At 33.4% G+C, this 26,276-nt stretch overlaps 1 protein-coding gene across 1 annotated transcript in view; it reads right to left on the bottom strand.

The window, feature by feature from the left end:
- The window catches only part of LOC150082619 (ribosome biogenesis protein bop1-B), a 78,345-nt gene that overhangs the window by 22,382 nt on the left and 29,687 nt on the right, over positions 1–26,276 (bottom strand). The window contains exons 6-10 of the mRNA XM_090377865.1: positions 21,577–21,678; positions 16,736–16,837; positions 15,296–15,406; positions 9,659–9,820; positions 2,795–2,875 (exon numbers count right to left, since the gene is read on the bottom strand). Of these exons, the coding sequence (XP_090233991.1) occupies positions 2,795–2,875; positions 9,659–9,820; positions 15,296–15,406; positions 16,736–16,837; positions 21,577–21,678 (558 nt within the window). The remainder of the gene's footprint in view (positions 1–2,794; positions 2,876–9,658; positions 9,821–15,295; positions 15,407–16,735; positions 16,838–21,576; positions 21,679–26,276) is intronic.

Raw genomic sequence — 26,276 nt, 5'->3', positions numbered from 1 at the left:
TTTCAAAAACCCATAAATTTACTGACAGTAATTTTTATTATGTGGTATTTCAATTTAATTCAGAGCAAAAAAAAGTGTTTAGTTATAACTTCATAACATATTTTTGAGTTTTTGAAGGTGTTTTTTACTTAATAGCATTATAATTTTCAGTACCTTAATTAAGCAGATTGTTTACTCTTGTAGTTATCTAAATATTTAGGAAGTTAAACAAAAAAGTAAAATCTGCCATTGCCGATGTGAATATTGAAATAATGCTGCAGTAGGAAATTTGTAAACAAAGGAGGATATACATAATTCTTGAATTTTATTTTGAGAGAATATGCAGATATATGTTAGGACGAATTACACTTTTTTAAACTGAAATTATGCCTAGGACAACAGCAGAAAAACATATGATCAGAGTAGTGGAAATACTTTAGCTCACTGTGTCAGATGAATTGCCAAAGGTGGTGTGATTTTCCTACAATTCAAGGCTTTACTGCATGTACTGAGTGTGTTGTATGCTTGCAGACCTGACTACTGCTGGGCAGAGGAGATGTAGAGGATGCCTTTGTGTATGGCAGATTCAAAGAAGTTAGGAAATTAAGTGGAAGTTAATTTTTTATTGGACAAATTTGAGTGCTTGAAGAAAAGGGTTGTTGCCCTGGAAGGAATTAAATTGGGAGACTCATCAAGCACTCAGCTGTCCACCTTAATATTGGAGCCTACTCTTATACATAAGAGTAGGATGGATCATCATGAGCATGATGTACTGGTGAGACAGTGGGTGGCTCTTGGTGACTCTGCTGTCAGGGAATATTTTATGTAATGAAGATAAATGGAATAGGGGCAAAATATGTCTGCTGTGGGGGGGGGGATTTGGAAATACTGTAAAACAATTATCATCTTTTAAAAGCACAACCATTCTGATGCTTTACTTAAAAAGTATTAGATGATGCTGAATAAAAACTGAGTTAGGACTGAATACAAGAGTCTAGGATTTTGCCAGGACACAACAAAAAAGGGAGTTTATGAGGAAAGCCTTGTTGATCAATTTGGCCCTCAAAAGACTGTGCAAGGCTCATGGGATAGAATTTTTCTCACCGTGGCTAGTGCTTGTTAACAGACAGGTCTGTTTATAGAGATGGGATATACTTGAAAGAAGAGGTGCAAGAACGTTTGCTAATGCTATTGAGGCAATGTTAGGAAGGTCAGAAAACTGTTAGCTTGGGGGATAGATAGAATAATTTAACGACAGCCATAAACATTAATTCCTGCATTGTTTCTACTGTAAATGCAGTAGCAAAAAGCAGAAGGGGAAGGGATGAAAGGCCTGGTGAGCATCCACATAGGACTAGCAAGTGGCATACATTTGCTTGCTTATACACTAATGCAGAGTATTGTAAATAAATATGATGAGTTTGAAGTATTGATTTAAGGCTTAATTATCGGTACTCAACTCAATTATCCATGTATTTTCACATTGGAATTACAGAAGTAGGAAAAGTGAAGACTTTAAAAATATAATTAATAAAATTAGAAGATTAAACTACATAATAATTTAAGACTACGCTCGGAGGAAGAAGTGCACTGCCCATTCTCCAGTTGTCATCTATAAAATCACTAAGTAAACAAACTTAAATTTTAAAAGCTGTAACATAAAAACATAAAAAGCCTAAATGGTAGACTTTCGTAGTCTACATCACCAGTTGGCTGAAGGTATTAGCGAAGACTGGGTTTGTTTGTTCTGCCTTGGCTGGAGAGGCCTCCTCGGAGTACCATATGGGGGGCCCATATCACAGCCAATTTGCCAGACTACTTCATAAAGTGTTTGTAGGTACAGCTATCACACTAATATTCTCTTCTTACAATAAACTAGGTGCTTCCTTCAATAAATATAAGGAAACATACACATACCAAACACAAGATGTCAATAATATTGTATATATTAAATGTCAACCAGGTTGTGATGCTTGCTACATAGGCAGCCATTACAAAATATGGATCATCAAAAAGAGCAAATACACTTGCATATTACCATTACAATAGTTTCAGAACCAATCAATCAAGTACTAAGCTCACACAACACGTACAGGCCTATAATCATAATCCTTCAGTTGATTCTGCCATTATTCTAATTAAATTAAAATCTAATTATAAAATATTTCAATACAAAACATTGGCAATAGAATGGTTCCATCATAACATGTCATTTGAAATATTGAATGCCAAATTGCCAGTTAGTCTTTCCCCAATATGTCTTTCATCAAATTCCCACGTGTCTGAGTAATGCATCGTGGGGACTGGGCAACTCTTTTTAAACTCAGTCTTCACTAATCCAATGAAAATACAATGAAATATTTTTATAGTGAATCTTAAAGTACCGTGTTGTTTTAATGCTCGATCAATAGTATCCCATATTGTACTTCGAGGAGTCCCCTCCCACCAAAGCAGAACAAACAAACTCAGTCTTCGCTAATACCTTCAGCCAACTGAAGGTATTGGCAAACCTTTTTACAACTCTCCCAGCTTTCCAACTATAGAAAATATGCAATGAATGAAATCAAAAAGATATGCCATGGCAAGTTTTTTTCCTTCATATGTCTATTTTTAATAAGATTGTCATGTCAGATGAGCTGAGGTAATAACAAGTAAATATTTTATACTTTTAACAATTTCTTAAACAAAAGATTACAGTTAATTTCTTTTTAATCAACTAAAAAAGGAATGTGAATCAATTTTTAAAGGATGTCTGTTATAGTAATCGAATATTTATAGAAGTGCTTAACATTACTTAAAAACCAATAATACTCACAAGAGCTAAGGTAGTAGGGAATGGCTGTAAATCTTTTGGCTTTGGTAATTTTGGTATGAGATCATTGGGATCCACATTCAGCTGGAAACAAAAAAGATAATTATTATTATTTTTTTTTTTTAAGATAAAGATTTTTAGATTTTATAGCTTTTTAATATATCTTTCAAGATATTAGTCAGTGCAAAAAATAATGTATGAGATGATTTCTGTTATATTAATATTAGATTTAGTTTTGATTTAGACTTAAAAAGTTTAAATTAAAAAAAAATTAAATCTAAATTTATTTTTCATAAATTTAGTTTCCTATGGAAATCGAAAGTATTTTAATGCAACAGAATAAATTACATAATAGAATAATCAATAAAATATTTTGTAGATGTTAACTTGGTAAATTTTTTTCATATTTAGTAAAGAATTACAATAATTAAATGAAAGGCCTCAAAAACTATCATATAAGTTCTAATGACTATTCCTGTGTGACTGTCATACTCCTCAATCTTTTATCAAGAAATTAAAAGAACTCCATTTGATTTTTAGTTCTGTATATAGCTGCAGCATAAATACATACAGTAAATAGCTAAAATATAACTCAATCTGTGTCAAATTAGCTCTAATCACGCTGCAAATTTGACAAATTTATTTTATTTATTTATATACATACCTCTCACATACAGGGCATACCAACCCTAAATAATGGTGAGAGTTACAGAATCAATACAAAACTAGAATTAAAATATATACAAAATTTAGATTAAGAAAACAAGAGTAAGGAGTAAATTCTTATACATAGATGGATTAAGTGTAAAATCAATGTTGTGATTATTCAATACCTGAAGGAAATGAAACAGGACTACCAAGTAAGTGTAGAAGGAACAGGCAGTGAGAAATTAATTTTATAATGAGAATTCAAACAGGGTATAGCGAAAGGTATCCGTTCAAGAAGAGATGGAGAATCGATAACAGAGTTTATGATATTGTAGACAAAAAGAGACCCATGGAATTGTCATCTAGAGCGAAGAGGAACGATTTTGAAGCGACCACAAACAGCTGCGTAATTTTGAAGGTGATAGAAAGAGCGATTTCAATAGCATAAGAATTTAATGAATTTAATTTTAATTTGAATTCTCTCAAGCCTGTGAGAAAAAAATGAAACAGAAATACAGGTAGTCATATAAATACGATAGCTACATGCCTGACTATGAAGTTTAAGAGGGAAATAAGCAAGGAAACATCAAATAGAGAGTATGGTATTTATTTGAATCCAAGACAACCTTGTTTACTTATTCTAAATATTCAAATTTAAGGTATTGGCTTAAATCATTCTTCTATAACGTTCCAATTGCTAACCTAACAAAAAAGTGCTATCCCAATTTCTCAATAGGGATAGCACTTTTTATTAAACATATATACTAAAGATTTTAATCACCATTTGTAAGATTGGTTGGTTGTTTAAGGATTTTATGGCAAATTAGTTATATGGGCCCCCTCTAATGTTCTAAGGCCTCATTGTAACAATGAGGCCCCCTCCAATATAAATTATATAAATTACTTATATGCACGCACAAAATTAGCTGCTTTGTGCTTTAGTTTCTGCCAATATGCCCTATTATTCAAGAATTATCTTGTCTTCATAGTTTATAACTATGTATTTACTAGGCTCTTTGAGATATACATGCATGTAATCAAATATATATATATTTGATTTTACTTACAGTTTCCACCTTTTTAGTTTATGTTATGGTGAGTCCTTGATTTGTTTAATGTTATGGCCTCTTTCATTTCTTGGCAGCATAACTGTTGCAGCCATTCATATAAGTAACTTGGGTACTTATTTGGGTGACTAATAAAATGCTGTCTATCAGTTATAATCTGAAACAACAATCTGAAGAGTTTGGTATTCATGGTTGACATTTTTTTAATTTCTTTTTCTTTCTTTCTTTTTTTGTTTATTTTATGTGTGATATTTTATAATTTAGACTTCAACTTACTCAGATGATTCTGGAGGTCCTGACATCTCTGTATCCAGCAAAATTTTTGATTAATTTATTTATTTTATCTGCATTGGAGTGGTGCTATTATTTTTCTTTTGTGTTGTTAATCAATTTAATTTCTTTGCCATTTCTGTTCTTACTTATTAGGAATTCCCATAGCAGTTGTCATGTAGTTCTTCACACTATTTATTTTAAGCTAGTTTCTTCAGTAGCTTTATTATTTGATTCTGAATTGTTCTCAGTTATTGTCTTTTGGTTTTTTAAATTTAATTAATTTTCACAGTCTCTACACTTCTGTGGTCTTACTATATATCTTTACAATTTCATTTCTTTGGCACTGTTATTTTTTAAATATATATTCCAGTGGAATCAGCGTCAATAGCTTGGCAAGCACTATTTCGTTGTGCTCTCCACATATATAGTTTTTCACTCAGTTCTCGTATGCTATATATATATATATATATATATATTCCCTTCCCCCCCCTTTTGAGTACTAAAACTCCTTAATTTAAAGAAAAGAGATATAGAACTCTTCATTTTTTTCTTTCTTTTCTGTTTATTTTTTTGCGTAATTATTTGATTCCTAATTGATTCTTATTCCATTATTTGACTCCATTCCTAAAGAACCTGATTTTGGAAAACTGAAATATTACATCACTTTAATCACACTTTGACTTTCTATTATACATTCAAAGTGGACAATTTTGGAATGATATTTTTCTCAAAACTGAGTGACTGTGTGCCTTTAAAATATTTCCTTAAAAGCAGTTATTGGAAACAACTGAGGAATCCACTCTGTAGTGCTCAGTTGTAATGTTATTGGAAACAATTGAGGAATCCATTCTGTGATGTTGTCTTTAATTCTTTCATTGCAGTGTGAAAGAGCAGAGTGACATATCCAAGATAAACTTTCACCTATGTAAAAAAAGGGAAAAACACCATGTGATATTGGACAAATAAGGCGGTATTCAAATGTTTCTTGTTAACCAAAATGGACCTGTGTACATTTATATTATGTACACAGGTCCATTTTGGGCCCATTTATTTATTCTTTTATTTTCTAATCTTTTAGTTGATAGATCACTTTAACATACAGCATTTTAGTCAGCATTTAGGCATCTGCTATATATCTGAAGTGGACAATGCATTTGTGGTCAAAAACACTTTCGCTTTAATTTGCCTCTAATGCATTTCATGAAATCCTTACCACATGTTTGTACTCACAATATAAACATTTTAGATGGAGATTATTTTATTATTGTTGTTGTTATTTGGTTTTTAGGAGCATTAGCAACTAAGGCCATATTGCTCCGGGAATATGCGGTGGTCATTCCCTGACCTTTCCGCATCCTCCGTATTTGGTGGTGACGGCTCGAACCCCGGTCTAATCAAGCGTGTGCTACGCACTGCTGCTCCTTCCCACCTGACTATGGAGGTGCCATTTTATTATTATTAGCATGTGAATTTGATATTAGTAAGCTGCTCAATCACTGACATTTTACCATGTGAAAATCAAAATGCAATACAGCCATACCCCAACTTGCGACGCTTTGCATTTATGACACTTTTCAATTGCCACCATAACCTGACTTGAGACATTTGATTCGCAGTTCCGACACCTTAGTGACATGATGCTACCACTTGCATCGGCCTTCCACCTGGTGTCACAGTTGTCAGTTTGTTTTCAAACAAGTTTTGATTTGCATCTTGTTTACACATGCTCTGTGTTTAAGTGAATATTAAACTGTTTATAACTTCTATTTTACCATTTCGGTGTGATCAAATTATAAAATAACTTATACAGTTCAGTATAATGGCAGATAAAAGTGGTAAGAAAAGTCATAAGGCTATTACTCTAGATACAAAGGTCAAAATTATTAAACTTAGGGATGAAGGTGTATCAAACACCAAGATAGGCTGAAGGCTAGACTTGGCTCGCACTACAGCTATCACTGTGCTTAAAAACAAATAAAAAAAAAATTCTTGAAGTGAAAAAATGCTACACCAGTGCATACTACTCTAATTAGGAAGAGAGAGGGAGATAGCCTAATTGCAGACATGGAGAGACTTTTAATGATATGGATTGATGATCAGACTAGTCACATTGTGCCTTTAAGCAAGGGTATCATTCAAAATAAAGCCCAAAACCTCTTTGATGAAATGAAGGCTAAGAAAGGTGAGGCAGCTAAGGATGCTGAATTTGGAGCAAGTAGCAGGTGGTTTGATAGGTTTAAGAGATGTTCTAACCTACATAATATCAAAGTGCAAGGTGAGGCAGCAGCTGCTGATACTGTTGCTGCAGAAAGCTTTCCACATGACCTTGCCAAAATTATTGACGACAGTGGCTACTCAAAGGATCAGATTTTAATGTGTATGAGACTGGGCTGTTTTGGAAAAAGATGCCATCTAGAACATTCATTGCAAAGGAGGAGAAAACCACGGCAGGCTTCAAACCAGCAAAAGATAGGCTTACTCCTTTGTCAGGTAGCCTTAAGCTAAAGCCTATGCTCATTTACCACTCAGCCAATCCTAGAGCTTTGAAGAACAATGCTAAGACTAGCCTTTCAGTTCTTTGGAAGTCTAATTTGAAGGCAAGGGTTACTGCGTCCCTTTTGAAGAATAGTTTTGCACCTACCTCGTACCAACAGTTAAATGGTACTGTACTGTACAGACAATAACATCCCATTTAAAATTATTCTCCTTCTAGACAATGCACCTGGACACCATCGAATGTTAGATGATTTGAACCCTAACATTCAAGTGATATTCTTACCACCAAATACGACCTCACTTTTCCAGCCCATGGATCAGTGTGTCATTGCTGCTTTCAAACTTTATTATTTAAGAAGAACCTTCACCAAGTGCATTACAGCAATTGACACAGAAAGAAGGAAGTGGACATTTTGGAACAGCTTCAACATCTTGGATGGAATAAAGACTATACGAGATGCTTGGAGTGATGTGAAGATAACACTGCAAGGGGGCCTGGAAAAAGTTATGCCCACAGTTGCTTGATGACATCAAAGGATTTGAAAATCTTGTTCCAGATGTAACTAATAACATTGTACAGATGGCAAGGCAATTAGAACTGGAAGTTGAGCCAGAAGATGTAGCTGTACTTCTGGAGTCATATTCTGAGCCTCTAAGCAATGAAGATCTCCTTGCACTTCATGAGAATAGGGAAGATGAAGAGATGTCTGAAGACATATCAAGCTCTGAGTTTGAAGGGCTAACCATAAAAATTCTATCAGAAGCTGTTCGGCATTGGCATGACTCTCTTAGAAAAGCATGATAGGGACTTTGAAAGAAGTTTAAAAGTCAATGCCAACCTGGTAAGGGATTATGCCTGTTACACCGAAATCTACAGAGAAAAGAAAAGGCAGTCTAGCATGCAAACCTCTTTAGACAGGTACTTCAAAGAAATAAATACCAGCACCCACTGAAAGTCCTACTCGACCATCAACATCCACCGAAATCCAGTCAGACCATCAACCCAAAGCCCTACGCCTTCTGGGTCTATTACTGCTTCAAGAAATCCATCCAAATCTCCTGCAAGAAAGTGTGTAGCCCTTGATGATTCTACTTATGAAGATATACACCCTCCCCTTCAATAAATTTTTGTTTCTCTATATCTGCCAGCCCTAGTAAGAAAAGGAAGGCTAGTACATTAAAGGTAAGTCAAGTGTACTGTACATTATTTACTGTACTACTGTATTTTACTGTCTGTACTGAGTACTGTACCTAGGCCTACTATCCACTTACCCTATTTCTTAAAATAAGGCCTACAGTGTTTATTTTAGTTTTAAATGCATTATTTATGTAAGTAATGTCCATATATGACAACTGCAGTATCTATGTATACTGCAGTGCAGTGCAGTATGCATAGATAAGTGAAAAAAAAAGGCATTGCTTCGAGTTACAAAGATTTTCGAGTTACGACAGTGGTCTGGAAAACCTAACATGTCGCAAGTGTGGGGTATGCCAGTACATGTATATTCTCACTTGGTGCACTTGAACATGAACTATGATTGCCAACCAACCAAAATTTGCTCACTACTTCTAGAGAAGCAAACTGAACATAACCAGACATGATTTAAAATTGTTCATCTCTGAAAGACATTATGAAATAATTCTCAGGACTTTTTAATGTACCTTGTATAGAAGAAATCCATTGGTGAAATGCAATTGAATTGTGATAGCTAGTAGTGTTCTAAGCCAACAGAATTCAAGGAAATATTTTTTAAAAATATTGTAATTTTAATACTTTAGCAGTGTTTCCCAAACTTATTTTTATACCCTCTAAATTAAATGAGTATTTTCTGGGTTCCCATCCTTATACACAGACAGAACACAATTTTTTTTTAATAGATGTATTAAAATAATAATGTTAAAACATGTAATTTTATAAAATTTAATTAGTGATAGGATATTTATATTTAAAATACTGATTTCTTAAAAAGTTTGTAATAAAATGTACAATTATTAAATATGAGGGGTTTTTTTTTTCTTTTAGCTTTTTGTTTTAACAGTTTGTGCTAACTCTTCCTAAACAGATGCTTATGCTCAGAAGGAAGGGTGGGGAGGGGGGAATGGTTTAAAGAAATACTGCTTTAGAGAATAGATAATACACTTAATGAACAAAAATTGAAACAAAAACATTGCTTTCTTTGCTAACTAAAAACATTGCTAACTAATTAAAAACTTTTCAAGAAAAGTTTTTAATTAGTTGAAAAATTTGGAAAGTTTAAATTCTTAGTAGCATTAAAAATGATATCATATTCCTTTTAGATGTTTTTATTTTCATATTTTAGAGTATAAAAAATTAAAGAACTCTTTAAAAAAACAGAAAATAAAATAAAGAATAAGTTCTTACCCTCATCTTTCTTTGCCGGGGACATAAGTATAAATCAAGACATCTCTCAAACCTTTCTTTTATGAATTCAGAATATGCGGGCACACTTCTAAGGCAAGAAAACATTTTAGGAATAAAGTTGATTTTTCTTTCTTCTGGTTCTTGAGCCTCCCATTTTTCTTTCTATTTAATAAACCATAAAAACCATATTTAATAAACCATAAAACACAACGAAATGAAATTCTATCAGTGAATTTTAAAACTCATTAATTCTTGTTGTAAGTCCTGAATGAAATGTATAACACAGAAATATTCAGATAGTTTACCACAGTAATAAATATAATATAATAAACTTTATTAAAAGACACATTATTTAGTCTGGTTTGTTGTCATTTCAGTTTCATTTATTTAAATAAAAGATAAGACCAAACTACACTATTTGTTAAGGAAGAATTTTAAGGGAATAACTAAAGATTCTAAATGTAAGGCCTTGCAATATTTTAATAATGGGAATTTTTATCAAATATTTTTTTTTAAATTTTTTTGTTATATCCATTATTCAAATTATGCTAAATTGAAGTGGGGGGGGGGGACTTTTTACCAACTTCTATCATTCTATGAAATGGCTGAAGAAATTAAAAGTAGTGCCAATATTTTTTTTTTTTCAATAAAAAACATGATTTATTTATCTTTCTTATCTAAATTTCTTCCCTAGCTTTTTGTACCTTTAATAAGAAAAAAGCACATATGCATACACCATTCATATGCCAAATGAACAATAACAATTGTTTTCATTTAGCTTGAAATATAAGCATATCTAAATGACATTTTAGTTATCCATTTTTTTAGGTCCTTTTATTCTTTATTCTGAAACAGATTATATGATAATTTTTCAGAACAATGAAAAAGATGTATTTTTATTATTTGTACATGGTTTATCATGATGGGGGATAAATGATGTGTACTGATTTTCTAAAATATGTTGAATAAGTTAGAATTTCCTGAATATATAAATTTTGTTTTCAAAGAGGAAAGAAGTAATTCAGCAAAAACGTAAATAAAGAAGTGGACAATAGCTAAATAAAATAGCTCCAAACAGTCAATCTGATTTTATTTCTTTCGATATAGCATAATGTAACAAAAAAATTAAAAAATAAAAATAAAAATTATTAGAAAATTATAAAATTATAAATAGTTTCTAATGAAATCTCTGAATGTGTTATATTGGAGCTGAAAATACACTCACTCATTCGCCATAAAAACTTTTTATTCTACATAACTAATAGTATAAAGGCAAATAAGGAAAACAGAAAACAAATTAATATCAGCAACAGATAATTACAAGATCATATAAAACTAGAAGTTCATTCATGTCCTAAGACGACTAAAATTTTTTGAGATAAATCTTTCTAATTTGGTTCTCCTATCATCAAGGATGATAATATTCATTTTTCCTCACATGTATTTAAAGTCATTAATACAGATTATTATTATTATTATTATAGAATTAAATGCTATGCTGAGTGGGTGTGTATTTTCAGTGATTAAAACTAGTTTAATATTATACTGAAACCCAAATTAATTTTGGGTTTCAGAATTTAAATACAGTAGAGCGTCAATAATCCAAACTAATTGGGATCGGGGTAGTTCAGGCTTCCGATTTGTTCGGATTTTCGAATTTATCAAAAATACGTCTGGAGACTAAAAAGGAGGTTTAGTAAGTTTAGAAATAAAAACACTTAAGTTGTACTTACATATTTTTATTCATAGGTCACAAAACAAGTGGAACTTTCAGTCAGAATAACACATATGTATAGGTCTTTAATGAAAATAATTATTTATTTTTTGCTGCACCATTTTCGAACTTCGTTTCTTTGCTGCCAGATCTCACACTCTTTTCAGCAAGAATAGTTGAGTTGGACAGTATTCAGTTTGTTACTCGTACCCTTGTAGGTAGCACAGTTGGTAGAATCACCGTCCTCCCCACCCTGGGTGTAAAAGACCTGAGTTGGAGTCCCGTCAATGATTGAAGGAATTTTTATGGGCCTTTTCCACAATGTGGTCGAATTAGTCGGTCTCAGGCGAAGGTAACATGATTTTTCACCCAGAAATTTGGGTTTTTCATCCAGCAACCAGAAAATCAGCCTCAGAACATGGAAATTTGCAGTAAGTATACACGAAGCAATATGGTCTTAGTTGCTGATGCTCCCAGAACCCAACTACAACAACAAATAGCATCTTCATTAGACCTTCTCATAGTTTTTCTTTTTGCACCATCATCTGAATCAAGTTTTGTTGCGAACTTTAAAATTTTTTCCTTGTTGCTTTTAATTTCTGTTATGGGTTGACTTTTAAAATCTTGCTAATGAAGACCCGCTTTCTCCCTTTGAAAGTCTGTTTCAAATTTCAATCTTCTATTTAATTATAAAAATTTCTGCTTCCTTTTAAGAGATGAAGAAGACCATAACTTCAGTAAGTTAAAATAAATGTTCAAAATCTCTTCATTCCTATATCTAAACTTCGTAAACATTTTATTCCGTATCTCACTTGCACGTACGTGTTAGTTGCAATTTCTGCGTGCCGTGTTCTCTCAGATTACAAAGTGTTATGTTTAGTTAGTACTGCATATATATTAATTAAGCTATGTACGTAAGCGTAAATTTATTTTTATTTTGCTAACCTGTGGATAATATTCTTCCGATTTTCACGTATCATTTAATTTTGTTAATTGGTAAGGTAAATATAAAAGGATGAATATTAGCTTTATATCTTCATTTTTATAGCCTGTGGATAATATTCCTCCAATTTTCGCTTATTACAATTTCCGTTTAATAGAATCAAAATTCAATTCGCAAACGTTATCGCAATAACTGGCACTTATTGCAATTATTTTATGGCACCAGCATTAAAAAAAAAAAATAAAATAAATGCTGGCTCATTTGGATTATTGACATTTCCAATTACTGATGTTTGGATTTTCAAAGCCCTACTGTAATGCTTTTCCTTGTAACCCCAGGGGCTCACATCTGGTGAGTATGGGCTTGGCACACCCAGGGTCCTAAGCTGGATATCATCATTCTTCTTTTTCTTGGTGATTCCCTTCTACTTCTCTCTCTCTCGGGGTAATTCAGAAATTTTTTTTTTTGGCTGGTGCAGCATACGCCGCAGGCTCCCTTGCACCATATGGCTAATAATAATAATAATAAAAAAGAAACTGCTATTCAGATAATCAACTGAAAAACATGAGAGTACATTAAACAACACATTTTAGCTTTGGACAGTTTTTTAAATGTTAAATAAATTCTTTTTCTTGGTTGGATTATTTTTTTAAATATTCCGATTCAAATTGGTCAGATCATATTAGCAAAATCATTTTTTTAAAAATAAAATCCTTTATTCCAGATTCAATCCTAAACTCTCATCCTTTATCTAAATCGTGGTCTTCCCATAAATTTTCTAAGGCTGTTCTAGATAACAATACAGCACATTACATTACAAATCAGTTGTACTTGTCCACATTAAAGTCCAAACATTTATAAACAAGTTATTAATAAATCCAAACTTGATTCTGAACAGGCTGAGTCAGAAATTTGCTCCTTGTCCAGATGATAGTCAAGCCTTCTGGTCTCTTGCGAAAGCTACTGACAACTTCTGTCCATTCATGCTTCATCCCCCCACACTGTTACAGATGGCTCAGTTGCATCATCTAAAGATAAAACAGATTATTAGCATCTCCACCTCCCCTCTAACTCTTGCAATGATCATCTTAGTAAATTCTCTTCTACCATAGCAAGCACATTTCAATCATACCTCCTTTGGTCTTCTGACAAAAAAGACATTAGAAGAAGCTTGAACAATTTTAATGCCAAGAAGTCTCCAGGACCTGATAAAATTTCTACACTTGTTCTTAAAAGCTGTGCTCAAGAATTAACTTCTGTTTTGTTTCTCTCTGTTATTCCACTGGCATTTTCCTTCTGCATAGAAATTTGTTCATATACTGCCAGTTCCTAAAAAGGGTGATAAATCCCTCCCAGTTACTGTCCCAATACACTCAGGTCAACTCTCTCCAAATTAATGGAAAAAATCTATCAGCCTTCAACTCTTACACTATTTTGAAATCTTCCATCTGACTACTGATTGCCAATATTTCTATCAGTGCCAATCCACTGTGCATATTTTGGCTTATCTTACACATCTTTGAACAAAATCTGTAGAGGAGTCTAGAGAAACTCAGGCAGTTGCTCTCGACATTTCCAAGGCTCCAATTGTGCTTGGCATAAAAGTCTTAAAAACTTAAGTGTCAGTTTTAGTGTTTGTCTCCACTTTTTTTTTTTTTTTTTTTTTGTTGGCAATTGGAGTAGCCAGCTTTCTCTTTGGCTCACTGTGTTCTGTCTCCTACACATTACATTTCACTTTCAACAAGTGATGATACATGGCCCTCTGTCTTCTAACTTTTCAACTAATGTTGAAAATTCCCAAAAGTTCTTCTCTTTCACCCATTTTTTACTCCTATATATTAATAACCGTCCACCATTAACTACATGTCCTATCCACAGTTTTGCCAATGACAGTACACTACACTACATTCTACCTTCCAGTTTGACAAACGCTGCACAGCATGAACAACTACAAACCTCTCACTATCCACCACCAGTTTCTTAAATGATGAGCTCGGCTAATTCTGCAGTGTTGAGAAGAAAACTTAATTAACTTTGATCCTTCTAAAACTCAGCCCTGTTTAACGTAGCCGAGTAGTCAAGAGCGTGAGTGCAGTAGCACACGCTCTTTGAATGGACCAGGGTTCAAGCCCGCGACTACTAAATACGATTAACATTTGTATTGATTGATTTATTGTCAACTCCACTGACCTGTGGTCGTGCCGGAGCATAAACAAGAACATTTTTTTTTTTATTTTACAAAAAAGAGCCTGATGTGCTCATGTTCATCAAAAATACTCAGATTTCTAGATAATATCACACGTTTATGAGGAAAACTGTGATTTCTAACCTTCCTTAACATAAACATGTTATGAATATTGTGTCATCTCCATAAAAAAAAAATGAAAAGCTTACTCTTTTTTCTTTTGGCATTACTTTTCTTCTAAAAAGCTACTTACTGTACAAATCAAAAATCTATCTTAGTATGGAATATTGTTCCCCCATCTGGGATGGACCCCCCCCCAAACTTCTCTTAAACTCCTAGACTATCCAATAAACAGTTTAGTTTTCTACTGCATGCCATTTCTATAGACATTGTTCTTCAGAATTAGCATCTGCAATGCCATTTTTACAAATGAGTCCAAACACATGCCTGGACTAGTAAACATCCGTTCACAGTTCAACTCACCAAATTAACTTTTCTTCATTTATTCCTTCTACTCTGTTCTTTGGAACAACTTTATATGTACCTCCTGATATTACAATCTACAGAAATTCGCATCCAATATCAGCAAGTATCTTCTTGACCTTCAACCTATACCTTACTAGAGTTACAATAGGTTTTAATACCTTTAATGATTTGGCCCATTATAAAAAAAAAAGACAAAAAAAATTCTTGTTGTTCCATACTGAATCACCAACTAAGCAACAAAGATACATTCTTTATAATTGTCTACAAACTTAGAATATTCTCAGAAATTAGGATATAGCAATCTCATACCTCTTCTTCTGTAAATAAATACTCGGGTGGAGGATTATAAGATTCTTCATGACCCGGAAGTTTCAACTTTGGTGCAGGAATATAATGCTGCATCCTCTTGGTAATATCAGCCTAGAAAATAATGGTTAAGTATAGACAAAAAAGCAAAGGAAAAAAATTGATATATTTCACAACTAATTGGTCAGTCTTAATTATTTTTCTCTTAAGTTCTGTTTCACTGCTAAATATAGAAATTTGATAGTTAATCGCACATATTATATGGTGGGTTTGTTTATTTTCTGGATGAAAAACCCAAGTTCCATGAAACTCTAACCTGACTGACTGACTAACTTTAGTGTGAGGAAAAGCTGATAAAAGTTATTCTGTCTAGACAGGACACAAGCCTAGACCTTTTCCAAGCAACTTTGCTGGCACACATTGTTAGAAAGTTGAAATAGAACAGTCAGAGTCTAAATCTTGCCTTAATAATGGATACTCAAAGTAGGATCCAAAATATTACTACTAGTGAAACATTATTTAGTATATTAAATATGCCTGTTGGCAGAAAACAGATTTTGAATTTTCTGCTTTTGGGACTCAATAAACCACTTAAAATTTCAGAACAAACTTGGAATTATATTTGATTTTATTAAATCTTTGTAGAGAATATTTCTGATCTGTAAGATGAATCTTTTGCTATGAGTAAAACCAATGGCAAAAAAAGTGGCAAAACCAATTTACTGTTAGGATGGAATATTAGTAAAAGTAATATACGCATGCACAGATGTATTTCATGGGATTAAAAAAATGTACTGTGAGAAAGAGAAATACTAGATAGGCATGCTGGCCACATGAGATTGTGAAGCATAACATATCAGATCAAATACAGTAGCATTTACTTTTGTTAATGATGAAATAAGTTAACTCAAATGGGCAACCCTCTATAATAACTTTGTTAATTCTCTACTCAAGGAATATAGTATTTTTGTTTTTAATAAAAAAAAAAAAAAAAAATTAAGATATCAACTTTGTATGAAAAGCAAATGTTCTTGCTCTAAAGAGCATTTTTAAGCAAATGTTCTTTAGAGCAAGGAACATCACTTCAATATACTTTTCATTTTAAAATAAGCTTTTTACCTTTAAAATAAATTATGAGAATGCCAATACATATGATATAATAATCCCAAATCAAAAAAGTAGTAACTTTAAAAAGCAAAACTGTTAAATAAAAAGAAGAAAAAATAAAGGGAATAATAAAAACGATATTACATATATCTAAATATACTACTAAATTAATTGCAAAAATGTACTTATTAGTATAATATAACATTAAATATAACATTGGCATCCAATTCCATTCCTGACTTTTCATTTTTTTAATTCAATTTCCATAAATTCAATTTATTATCTTGATAATCAGTCTTGAAATTCATATCACTAAGTATATAATGCATAAATTACCTTATCATCTTTATCCCAAAGCATATAAAATTTTGGTGTATCATCTTGAGGTTTACGAGGCTTTATCCAACCCATTTTAATAGCATGTACCAATTTTGACACCTAAAAACAAGTAAAGTGAAAATATTCAAATATTGCAAATTAAAATAAACATCACTAAATTCTGAAAAAGACATTCAATAATAAATAGAAAGTGTATATATTTTTATTCCATTCCTATTAAACAACAGTTTTGCCTTGAAGTGTCCGAAAGCACACATATTTGAAACAGATTACAGCTGCAATTAAAATTTTAAATTGAAGACAGAAAAAAAAAATACAGTAATTGGCCATGAATATCAAAAAGGCAAATATTAAGACCAAATCCTTATGGGATAAAAAGGGGCTTAGGTGGACCTTTATTAGGAAACACAAGGCAAACATTCACAATCAATAAAAATTAACATACAAAATATGTAATAACCATGCTAATAAGCATAAAAATATAACCTAAGAGTAACCAAAAAATAAAATGCAAAAAAAATCCATTTAACTCAAAAGATAATGAAGGTGGCAGTAATACAGGAGGGTGGATTAGAGAGAAAGAGAATGGAGACCCTTCTTGCCCTTTTGGAAATCTTTCCAAGAAGGTAACTTACAAGGGCCTGCAAAGGAAGAAGCATTTGTAACATTCTTAATGGATGTTTGGTTCATCTTTTGTTGCAAATAGCTGCTTATTGTAAGGAGCCATAAGAGCTACCAATCCTCTTTTAAATTTTAGACTACTTTAAATTTTGATGAAGATAAATTTTTAAATATGTCAAATGGTCCATTTCAAACACCTTGTCAGCCATAGCCAAAATTTCTGCTAGTGCCATATGCGACAGATAAGGCTTTTGAAACCCATCACTCTTCTTCCTCATTGCTTTCACCTTGCTTTTTTGAAATCATAACAAACCTTCTACTCCCATATGTGCCATATTTAAATTCCTCTGCAGCTTTTCTCCTAAATGATTTTCAGATCTTTCACTGTGTCAGTTTTCTCCAGGATGCATTCTAAGGTGATAGTTTGACTTTAGAGATCCTTTTATACTTGTTATGCAGTCAGCAACGTCCCACTTTTTTACATAAATCGCTGACTGACAAAGAGGAATCACTATCCAACTGGTCAAGAATTCAAGAATTCTTGTAAATGTACAGAAAAGTAGGTTTAATACAACTTAAATGTTGCAATGAGACCTTGATCCAATGGTTGGACAGGGTCTCATTGCAACATTTAAGTGCAGCATAACTAAGAGACAAGTATGTATACACATGAGCAGAGAAACTACCCATGAATAATTTATGTCATGAATGAAAATAATTATACTTTACAAAGACATAACCTATGAATATTAAGTCCATGAACAGAGAGGGTTTCCTCTAGTGAGAGAGTATTAACATGTAAACCAGTTTCTTCTCGATGCACACCTAGGTAATCTATTGTTCATGTATATTGTAAGTTGGTGGTCTCAAACCCAAAGCATCCTTGACATTATCTGAATGGTTTGTTTGTGGCAAAATATCTTTCAATAATACTTATTTTTATTTTAATAATCAAAAGTGATGTATAACAAAACTACAATGGCTTGTAAGTCTAACATGTTGAATTACATCATGTAATTCATTACATATTATGCCAATGGAAAATAACATAATAAGATCTGATTATGACTGGAAAAAGAAGGGTTGTCTTACATTAGTAAGATTAAATGCCATGTTTTATGAGTAACACCTTTTTTTTTTTTTAAATATAGCCACACCTTTCTATAACAAAATTCTCTCCACAGTGAAATTTTCTGAGGAAGGTGACAGAATGAAAAAAATTAACTTTTAATCTACCTGATATAGCTAGATCTGTGAAAATGCATAAGTACTTGCACTTTGAGTGGACTGCCATTCAAGCGCACATGATTTGAATTGTCAAAATAATTAATTGTAAATTATTGGTCATATTTATTTTATCTGGTTTTTTTTTATCAAGGTTTTTTATCTAAACCTTGGTTTTCCAATAAATGTGCTAAGGCTGTTCAAGAGAAGAATGTTGCATATCGTAATTGGCTTGTTTCTAATTCTTCAGTTTCATTTTCTGCCTACACCAAAGCTCGCAACAATTGTAAAGCAGTTATTAATCAGTCCAAACTAGAGTTTGAACAGGCTAAGAGTAGAAAACTTGCTTCTTGCCCTAATGGTAGACGAGCATTCTGGTCTCTTGCCAAAGCTATTGGCCGCAACTTTTGCCCATCTCTGCTTCCACCTCTGTCCAAACCAGATGGTTCTGTTGTCACTTCAGCCAAGGATAAAGCTGACCTGCTAGCCTCCCATTTTTCTTCCAGCTCATGAATTAATGAACTTGGTAAAACACCTCCCACCATTCCCAACACGGTCCATTCAATGCCTCCTGTGGTCTTCCGTCAAAAGGATATCAGAAGGATTTTGATGAATCTTGATGCTAAGAAAGCTCCAGGTCCTGATGGTATTTCTCCACTTGTTCTCAAAATCTGTGCTCCTGAACTTACTCCTATTCTTTGCCGCCTTTTTTCACTTTCTTATTCCAAAGGTGTTTTTCCTTCTGCTTGGAAATTTGCTCATATCCAGCCAGTTCCTAAAAAGGGTGACAAATCCCTCCCATCCAATTATCGTCCCATTGCAATTACTTCTACTCTTTCTAAAGTAATGGAGAAATCAATTAACCGCCAACTCTTAAACTACCTAGAAACCTTCCGTCTGATCAACGATCACCAGTATGGATTCCGCCAGTGTCGATCCACTAGTGATATCCTGGCTTATGTTACCCATTTATGGACTACTTCAATGGAAAGGTTCGGTGAAACACAAGTAGTTGCTCTTGACATCTCAAAGGCTTTTGATCGTGTTTGGCATAAAGGTCTTCTAAACAAGCTTCCATCTTATGGTTTGCCAACTGTTTTTAGTAATTGGTTATCCAGTTTTCTCTCTGATCGCTCACTGAGGGTGATGGTAGATGGCTCTTTGTCTTCTAACTTCTCCACTAATGCCGGTGTCCCCCAAGGTTCAGTTCTTTCCCCCACTCTTTTCCTCTTGTATATCAATGACCTTCTTCCATTGACTGGAAATCCTATCCATAGTTTTGCCGATGATAGCACATTGCATTCAACTTTCCGTTTTGAGAAATCTTGTCCTGCTCAATCAGCTTCAACTTCTCGAAAATCTGCTACCAATTCCTTAAATGCCGATCTTCAGGTAATTCTCCAGTGGGGCAAAGACAACTTAGTTGATTTCAACCCTTCTAAAACTCAGTCTTGTCTTATATCTCGCAAAAAGGATTCTTCTGCTCCTACGCTTATCTTTAGTGACACTCCAATTTCTAGGCAAAAGGATATATCTCTTTTGGGGATTATCCTGACTTCTAATCTCTCTCGGCACAAGCACATTACAAATATTGCTTCCTCTGCATCTAAAAAACTTGGTTTTCTCTTTCGCTCTCGGCGTTACTTTTCTTCCAAACAGCTGCTCACTCTGTATAAATCGCAAATCCGCCCTGCCATGGAATATTGTTCCCACATTTGGGGTGGTGCCCCAAAACCTCTCTCAGGCTTCTTGATTCCATTCAGAAGAGGGCAGTTAGGTTAATTAATGACTCATCTCTAACAGAGTCTCTCCACTCGCTTTCTCATAGACGCACTGTTTCTGCTGCTTGCCTCTTTTACAGATACTTCCATGGGCACTGTTCTTCTGAATTGGCTTCTATAATTCCCGCTCTCTCTTTCAAAACAGTCCGAACACGTGCCGCCACCAGCCAACATCCATTTACTGTCCAACTTCAAACCCACAGAACCAACTTTTCATCTTCCTCATTTATTCATTCAACTGCCGTTTTCTGGAACAACCTTCCTTCATACGTATTTCCTGAAAATTACAATCTACAGAAGTTCAAGTCCAATGTCAACAAATATCTTCTTTCGTCTTCTCAACCTCCAACCCAAGCACGGTACTAAGTACTATAGGTTCTAATACCTCTCGTGTTTGGGGTTCACATAAAAAAAAAAAAAAAAAAATATGAGAGTATAAATAAGAACATTTTTAAATAATAATCCCCTAAAGCAAATTTTTGGCCAGGAATCTTGTTCAATGTTTTCTGATTGAAGTAAGTAGGTATGCTAAGTACAGCCAAGTTCAGATAGCACTTCCTTTTCTTCGATAAGTCAGACAAATATGAAACTAGCAATTAGTTTGGCAATTTGGGAAAAAAGAATCAGGAAGGTGGGAAAATGTTTTAAAATGTATTTAAAAATCTTATAATGGGAGGGGGGGGGGATTATAATTAAGGTAATCAAAATGATAAGGGGCAAATTAAAATAAAAGAGAAGGATATTTTGTAAATGATGCACTTCCATCATTTTTACTACCCAGCATGCATCGTTTAATTATATCTCATATTGTGAATACCTTCACAACGAGTTGTCAAGGTATTGCACTGCTTTGAATAAGTAATGCTTCACGGAGAAGACTAATGTTACTTATTCTTGGTGGATACCACCACCCAGATGGCACAGTTTTGAAGCTTGTTGGCTTACTCATCGGTAGGTTGGCAGGTACCCTGTTGTTGCAATAGCGACAACCTGGTTATGAAGTATAACTCCACAATATGAGAGATGCTTGATGGCATGCATGGTTTAATCTAAAAATATTTCTTGACTAAATGTCTAAGAGTATGAAAAAGGTTATTTATGCATGGATAATGCAACCTTTAACATACTCTTAGACAAGAAATATTTTTAGATTAAATAAGATTGAAGACTATTTTTAAGAAAATTTTATTTAATTATTAATTTATACTTCACCTTTTCTTTTTCTATTTTGGAAGGAATGAAGCTTCTCTTGTGTTCTGGTCGATTAGTTACTGGATGAATCATTTTCTCATGAGTAAAAAAATCTATAAATGGCTGGGAAACAAAAGAAATATGTCAGTAGTTGATAAGCATGTATAAAGTTTAAAATAAAATGTACATATTAACAGATATCTATTAGATCATACAATTCATTTAACCATTATAAATAAATAGTATACATATTGGAGACAGAATAGCCATCATCATAGCACAGAGTTATAATCACTGTCCTCACATACCAGGTGGAATAGGTCTGTGTTTGTAACAAGGACACCAGGATTTTTTATGGACTTTTTTTCACATACGCTGTGGCTGAATTAGTCTGTCTCAGCATGGTTTTCCCCTGCTGAAAACTTGGGTTTTTCAATGAGCAAACTGAAGAATACATGCAATTACAGAAACAATATGATGAAATCTCACAACCTCAGTTACTTTAGCACTTAATATACATATGCACGCACGCACACACACACACACACACACACACACACACACACACACACACACACACACACACACACACACACACACACACAGCTAGAGTGAGCACATGCATGTAAAAGTTTATTTTTATAACAACTGATGCAACTGATGTGGATGATTTTCTAATTTGTAATATGGTCATCATGCCACTGCTTCCATCTGTTTCATTTTCTTTAAACTCTCATTTCTGAAGATTTTAATTTCAGATCAATTCTTACCCAGCTCTCAGCTCCATAGGTTATAACAGACTTAAAAAATAATTATAAACAACTATTGTCTTTTAGCTAATTTCATTTTTGCTCCATATGAATTTGTTTAAATGACTTCCTGAATTACTTATTCTATTGCTTATTTTTATGTCTAATCTTCCATCTTCATTAAAGACTTTCTAGATATACAAAATTACTAACTTCTTCCAATATTTTGTTATTCATTCTGCAATCTAAATTTCTTTGTCTCTCTCAACTTCTATAACTTTTATTTTTGTGTAACTAATTTTCAATCCAAACTCTCTACAACCTGCATCAAATTTATTCAGTCTTGATCGTGATTGCTACCATTTAACAACACAATGTAATCCATTATTATAAATAATCCATTTTTACACCTCCCACACTAAACGTTATCAGTAACTTATGTTCTTTTATTAAATGGCCCATGAAAATTATAAAAAGAAGTGATGTTAAGGTGCAGCCCAGCCTCACTCCAAGTTTAGGCTTTAATCATTATTTTGAGCCTTCAACTGAGCTGTATGCACAGACAAATTTCATTATCCAAATTTCCTTACATAACTATTGGATAATGCTACCCAGTCAATTAAACTTTTTCCAAACTAATTCTAAAAAATACTGCTGCACCTCCCTTGCACTGTATCTCATTCTTGAGTTGTTTAGCCACAGCTCAAGTGATCTCATCCTGTTGGTTTCTGTGTTATCTGCTATCCTGATATCATACCTAGTTATCACTGGTAAAGTGGCATTCCACTTCTTTACTGATGATAGCATCTTGACAGTTTTTGGGTACTGCATTTAGCACTGTATCCTGATTCCCCAGACATGCACTGTGGTGACCTTGCTGACCTGGAAACATTCCAGTTGGTGCAAGATTTCAATGCTGTGTCCTTGACAGTTTTTGGGTACTGCATGTTGTCATTCATCCAGTAACCATACAGCTAGCTCTGTAACAGCAGATTTTACACAATGAGAAGTGGACAACATGTCTGGATCCCATTCTGTTCTTACAAGCCTAGCTAAAAAGATGTGGGGGGAGGGGACCTCCTAGTTAGATAAACCATTTTTCAGCATTTGAGATACTGGATTTGTGAATACTGAAATACACTAACAATTAATCAAACCATGGACTTGAATGCATTTAATAGTTCTGTTATTCACATATCACAGAGGTTTAGGTAAATCTAGACTATCCACAAGTGACAGCATGCATCCCCCCCCTACTACTAAAAACACTTCTTCTACTTGCAAGTCAACAGGTTTTAACTAGTAAGCTTTTAAATAACTAAAATGTTTATACTACAGAAAAAGAAATTTGCAGAACATATACTTGAACATGCAGTATGTATAACTATATTGAACTTGTCTATTTGTATTATTATAGTCATTTGCAAAGTTCTGTCAAATGTTATTACCCAAAATGTATTCTGTAAATTAAAGGAAAATCATCTGGGTAAACTGCATAGTGAAATCATTTCTCAAGCTGCAGATTTAGCAGGTACCTTGGCTCTCAATATTAAAAGAATGAAGGTTGAAATATAGCAAGTGAAATTGTTTTCGATGCCTAGGAAGAAGTGGCCATCACAGTGAGCCATCTTTGACCCATTATGATGAACTCACACATCACTTGCTACAGTAACCTTCCACATTCTGAGAGGTGTATCTGGATAAGTGCTGCAGATTCTTCAGGTTCAGGTTAGGTTTTTTGCAAGTATAGGCAAAGAAGACAATTTTCTATGGCCATAATTTGGCAGACCCATGAAAACTGGACTAGGTCTGCTGCATTAAATCAAACTACCTTCTGAAACTGAACATATGTAAGTAGTTGTTTTAAATTCCGTAGTTGCTTGTTCTGGGTTTTATGGTACAGCAGCATCTTGGGCCATAGGGTAACATGTCTGTATGTGTGTGTTCACAAGCTAACTTCCATGTTGTGCAGTATGAAAAAGCATACTCCCTCTACCTGAGATTGACTAAACTATAGCTCTGGCTGAAGAGAATCTCTAAGAATTTCTCCAGTCGCTGACAAAAAGTCCAGAAATGGACTTTTTGTCATGAATTTTATGAAAGTACAGACTTCTCCAAACAAGTAAAGAGCAGCAAAACCATTATGCTGCCAGAGGACTAGCACATACTAATCATTATACAGCACTATTTTTTTTAATAAAAAATTATTTGAATTCAGTGTTTTGAGCATTACTATTTGAAAATTTAATTTTTTTATGGGGTTCTGCGTATGGGCCCCATGTTCAGATGTATCCTCTAGAGAATTATATCTAATGAATTTTTAATGAATTTTATATAGCACTTGCATATGAATTTTATCCAGAGCTTGCATACAAATTTTATCTAGAGCCTAAAAATTTATATATATTTGCCTCTGTGGAAGGTAAATAAAAATTATTTTATATAATTTATATTAATTTTTTTGTAAACTTTGACCACAATCACATCCATTAGACATCAATTTTCAAATGACAATGTATTTTAATATTATGTAATTTTTTAAAAAGTCAGTTATGTTTACTGCAAGTGGGTGTATAAAATTTAAATGGTATTAAACAATGAACAGAGGTATCAGTTCATTGTGAATAATGCAAAAAAAACTCAAACTGATGCCTATGCAGAAAGTGAATATTATCATATTTTTACATCACACAGATCTCAAAAAAAAAAACTATCTCCAATAAACATGCACTACATACAAAATCTTTTTTAATAGATTTAAAAACATGCATACACATTGCCATTTTAAGTCCAAAGTAGACTTGCCAACTTTTAGAAACTGCAAAAATTTTAACAGTTTTACTTTCAGCCAGAAAAAAAATGAAATGCATGAAATTTTCCAAAATGCACATTTTAATAGAATTATGATAAGCACTTTAGTGTAAGTTGAGCCTAAGTGTCAGGATGCATTAATTATATCAATAAAGAAGCTGAAAAACAATAGGAAACAGAAATAATTTAATTGCTGCTACTTGCTTGTCAAAAGCTCCACATAACAAAAACCACAAAATTTAAGGTTAATAAAATTAAAACTGTGTCAGGAAAGTTATTAATTATTGCAGCTTATGCACATCTGAACAGTGAATGCTCACACACATGCACAACTTCAGCTTAATACAGTGGCATTTTAAAAGTGAAACATTCCACAATTTGAATTAAAAAAAAAAAAAAACAAAAAACAATTTTATGAATTTAATAAATGGACTATATATATATATATATATACAGTGAAACTTCTCCTAACGGACACCTCTCGTTAACGGACATCTCTCTACAACGGACATTTTCAAATTCCCCAACTCGCCTCCATTGGTTTTAACGTGTTTGCAGCTTCTATCTAGCGGACATTCTCTGTAACGGACACGGACAGGCAATCTGCACTGTTTCGTTTAGATTAGCACTTAATTTGATCTCCCCATAACGGACAGCGGGCGAGCTCACGGCCCATTTTCTAGGAATTTCTTCCACGTATTGCCTCAATCGTGTGTTTATTTTCTATTTCCGATTCTCTGAATTTTATCAAGGTTTACGTCGCGGTTCTAAACCCTTTTTCAAGGGGGGGGAAGAGAATATGGTTGGCCTTTCGTCTTTTCAGTTTCAGTTTTCAGTTTTGTTCAGTGTCGTGTGAAGTGCACAATGTCTTCTCGTAAACATTTAACTTTAAAAGATAAAGTCGAACTCATTAATGCGTATCATCGGCAAAAAAATAGTGTTCGCAATCTCGCTGCAAAATTCAAAATCGGGAAGACGCAGGTAAGCGACATCCTAAAGAAAAAAAAATTAACTGCTCAAACAATTTTGGCAACACGGAAATGATCAGGTTCAAAAATCATTCCCGAAAACTGTTGGACTTCAAATTTGTCGCGCACGTGCTAAAAAAATTCCCATTAATGGGCCTATTATTAGGGAAAAGTCTCTGGAGGTTGCGAAATC

Source organism: Mastigoproctus giganteus, chromosome 7 (genome assembly GCF_048544385.1).
Source record: "Mastigoproctus giganteus isolate SK-2022 chromosome 7, ASM4854438v1, whole genome shotgun sequence".
NCBI lineage: Eukaryota > Metazoa > Arthropoda > Arachnida > Uropygi > Thelyphonidae > Mastigoproctus > Mastigoproctus giganteus.
The sequence above is the reverse complement of the archived record's forward strand: the minus strand, read 5'-3'. Positions and strand labels throughout refer to the sequence as shown.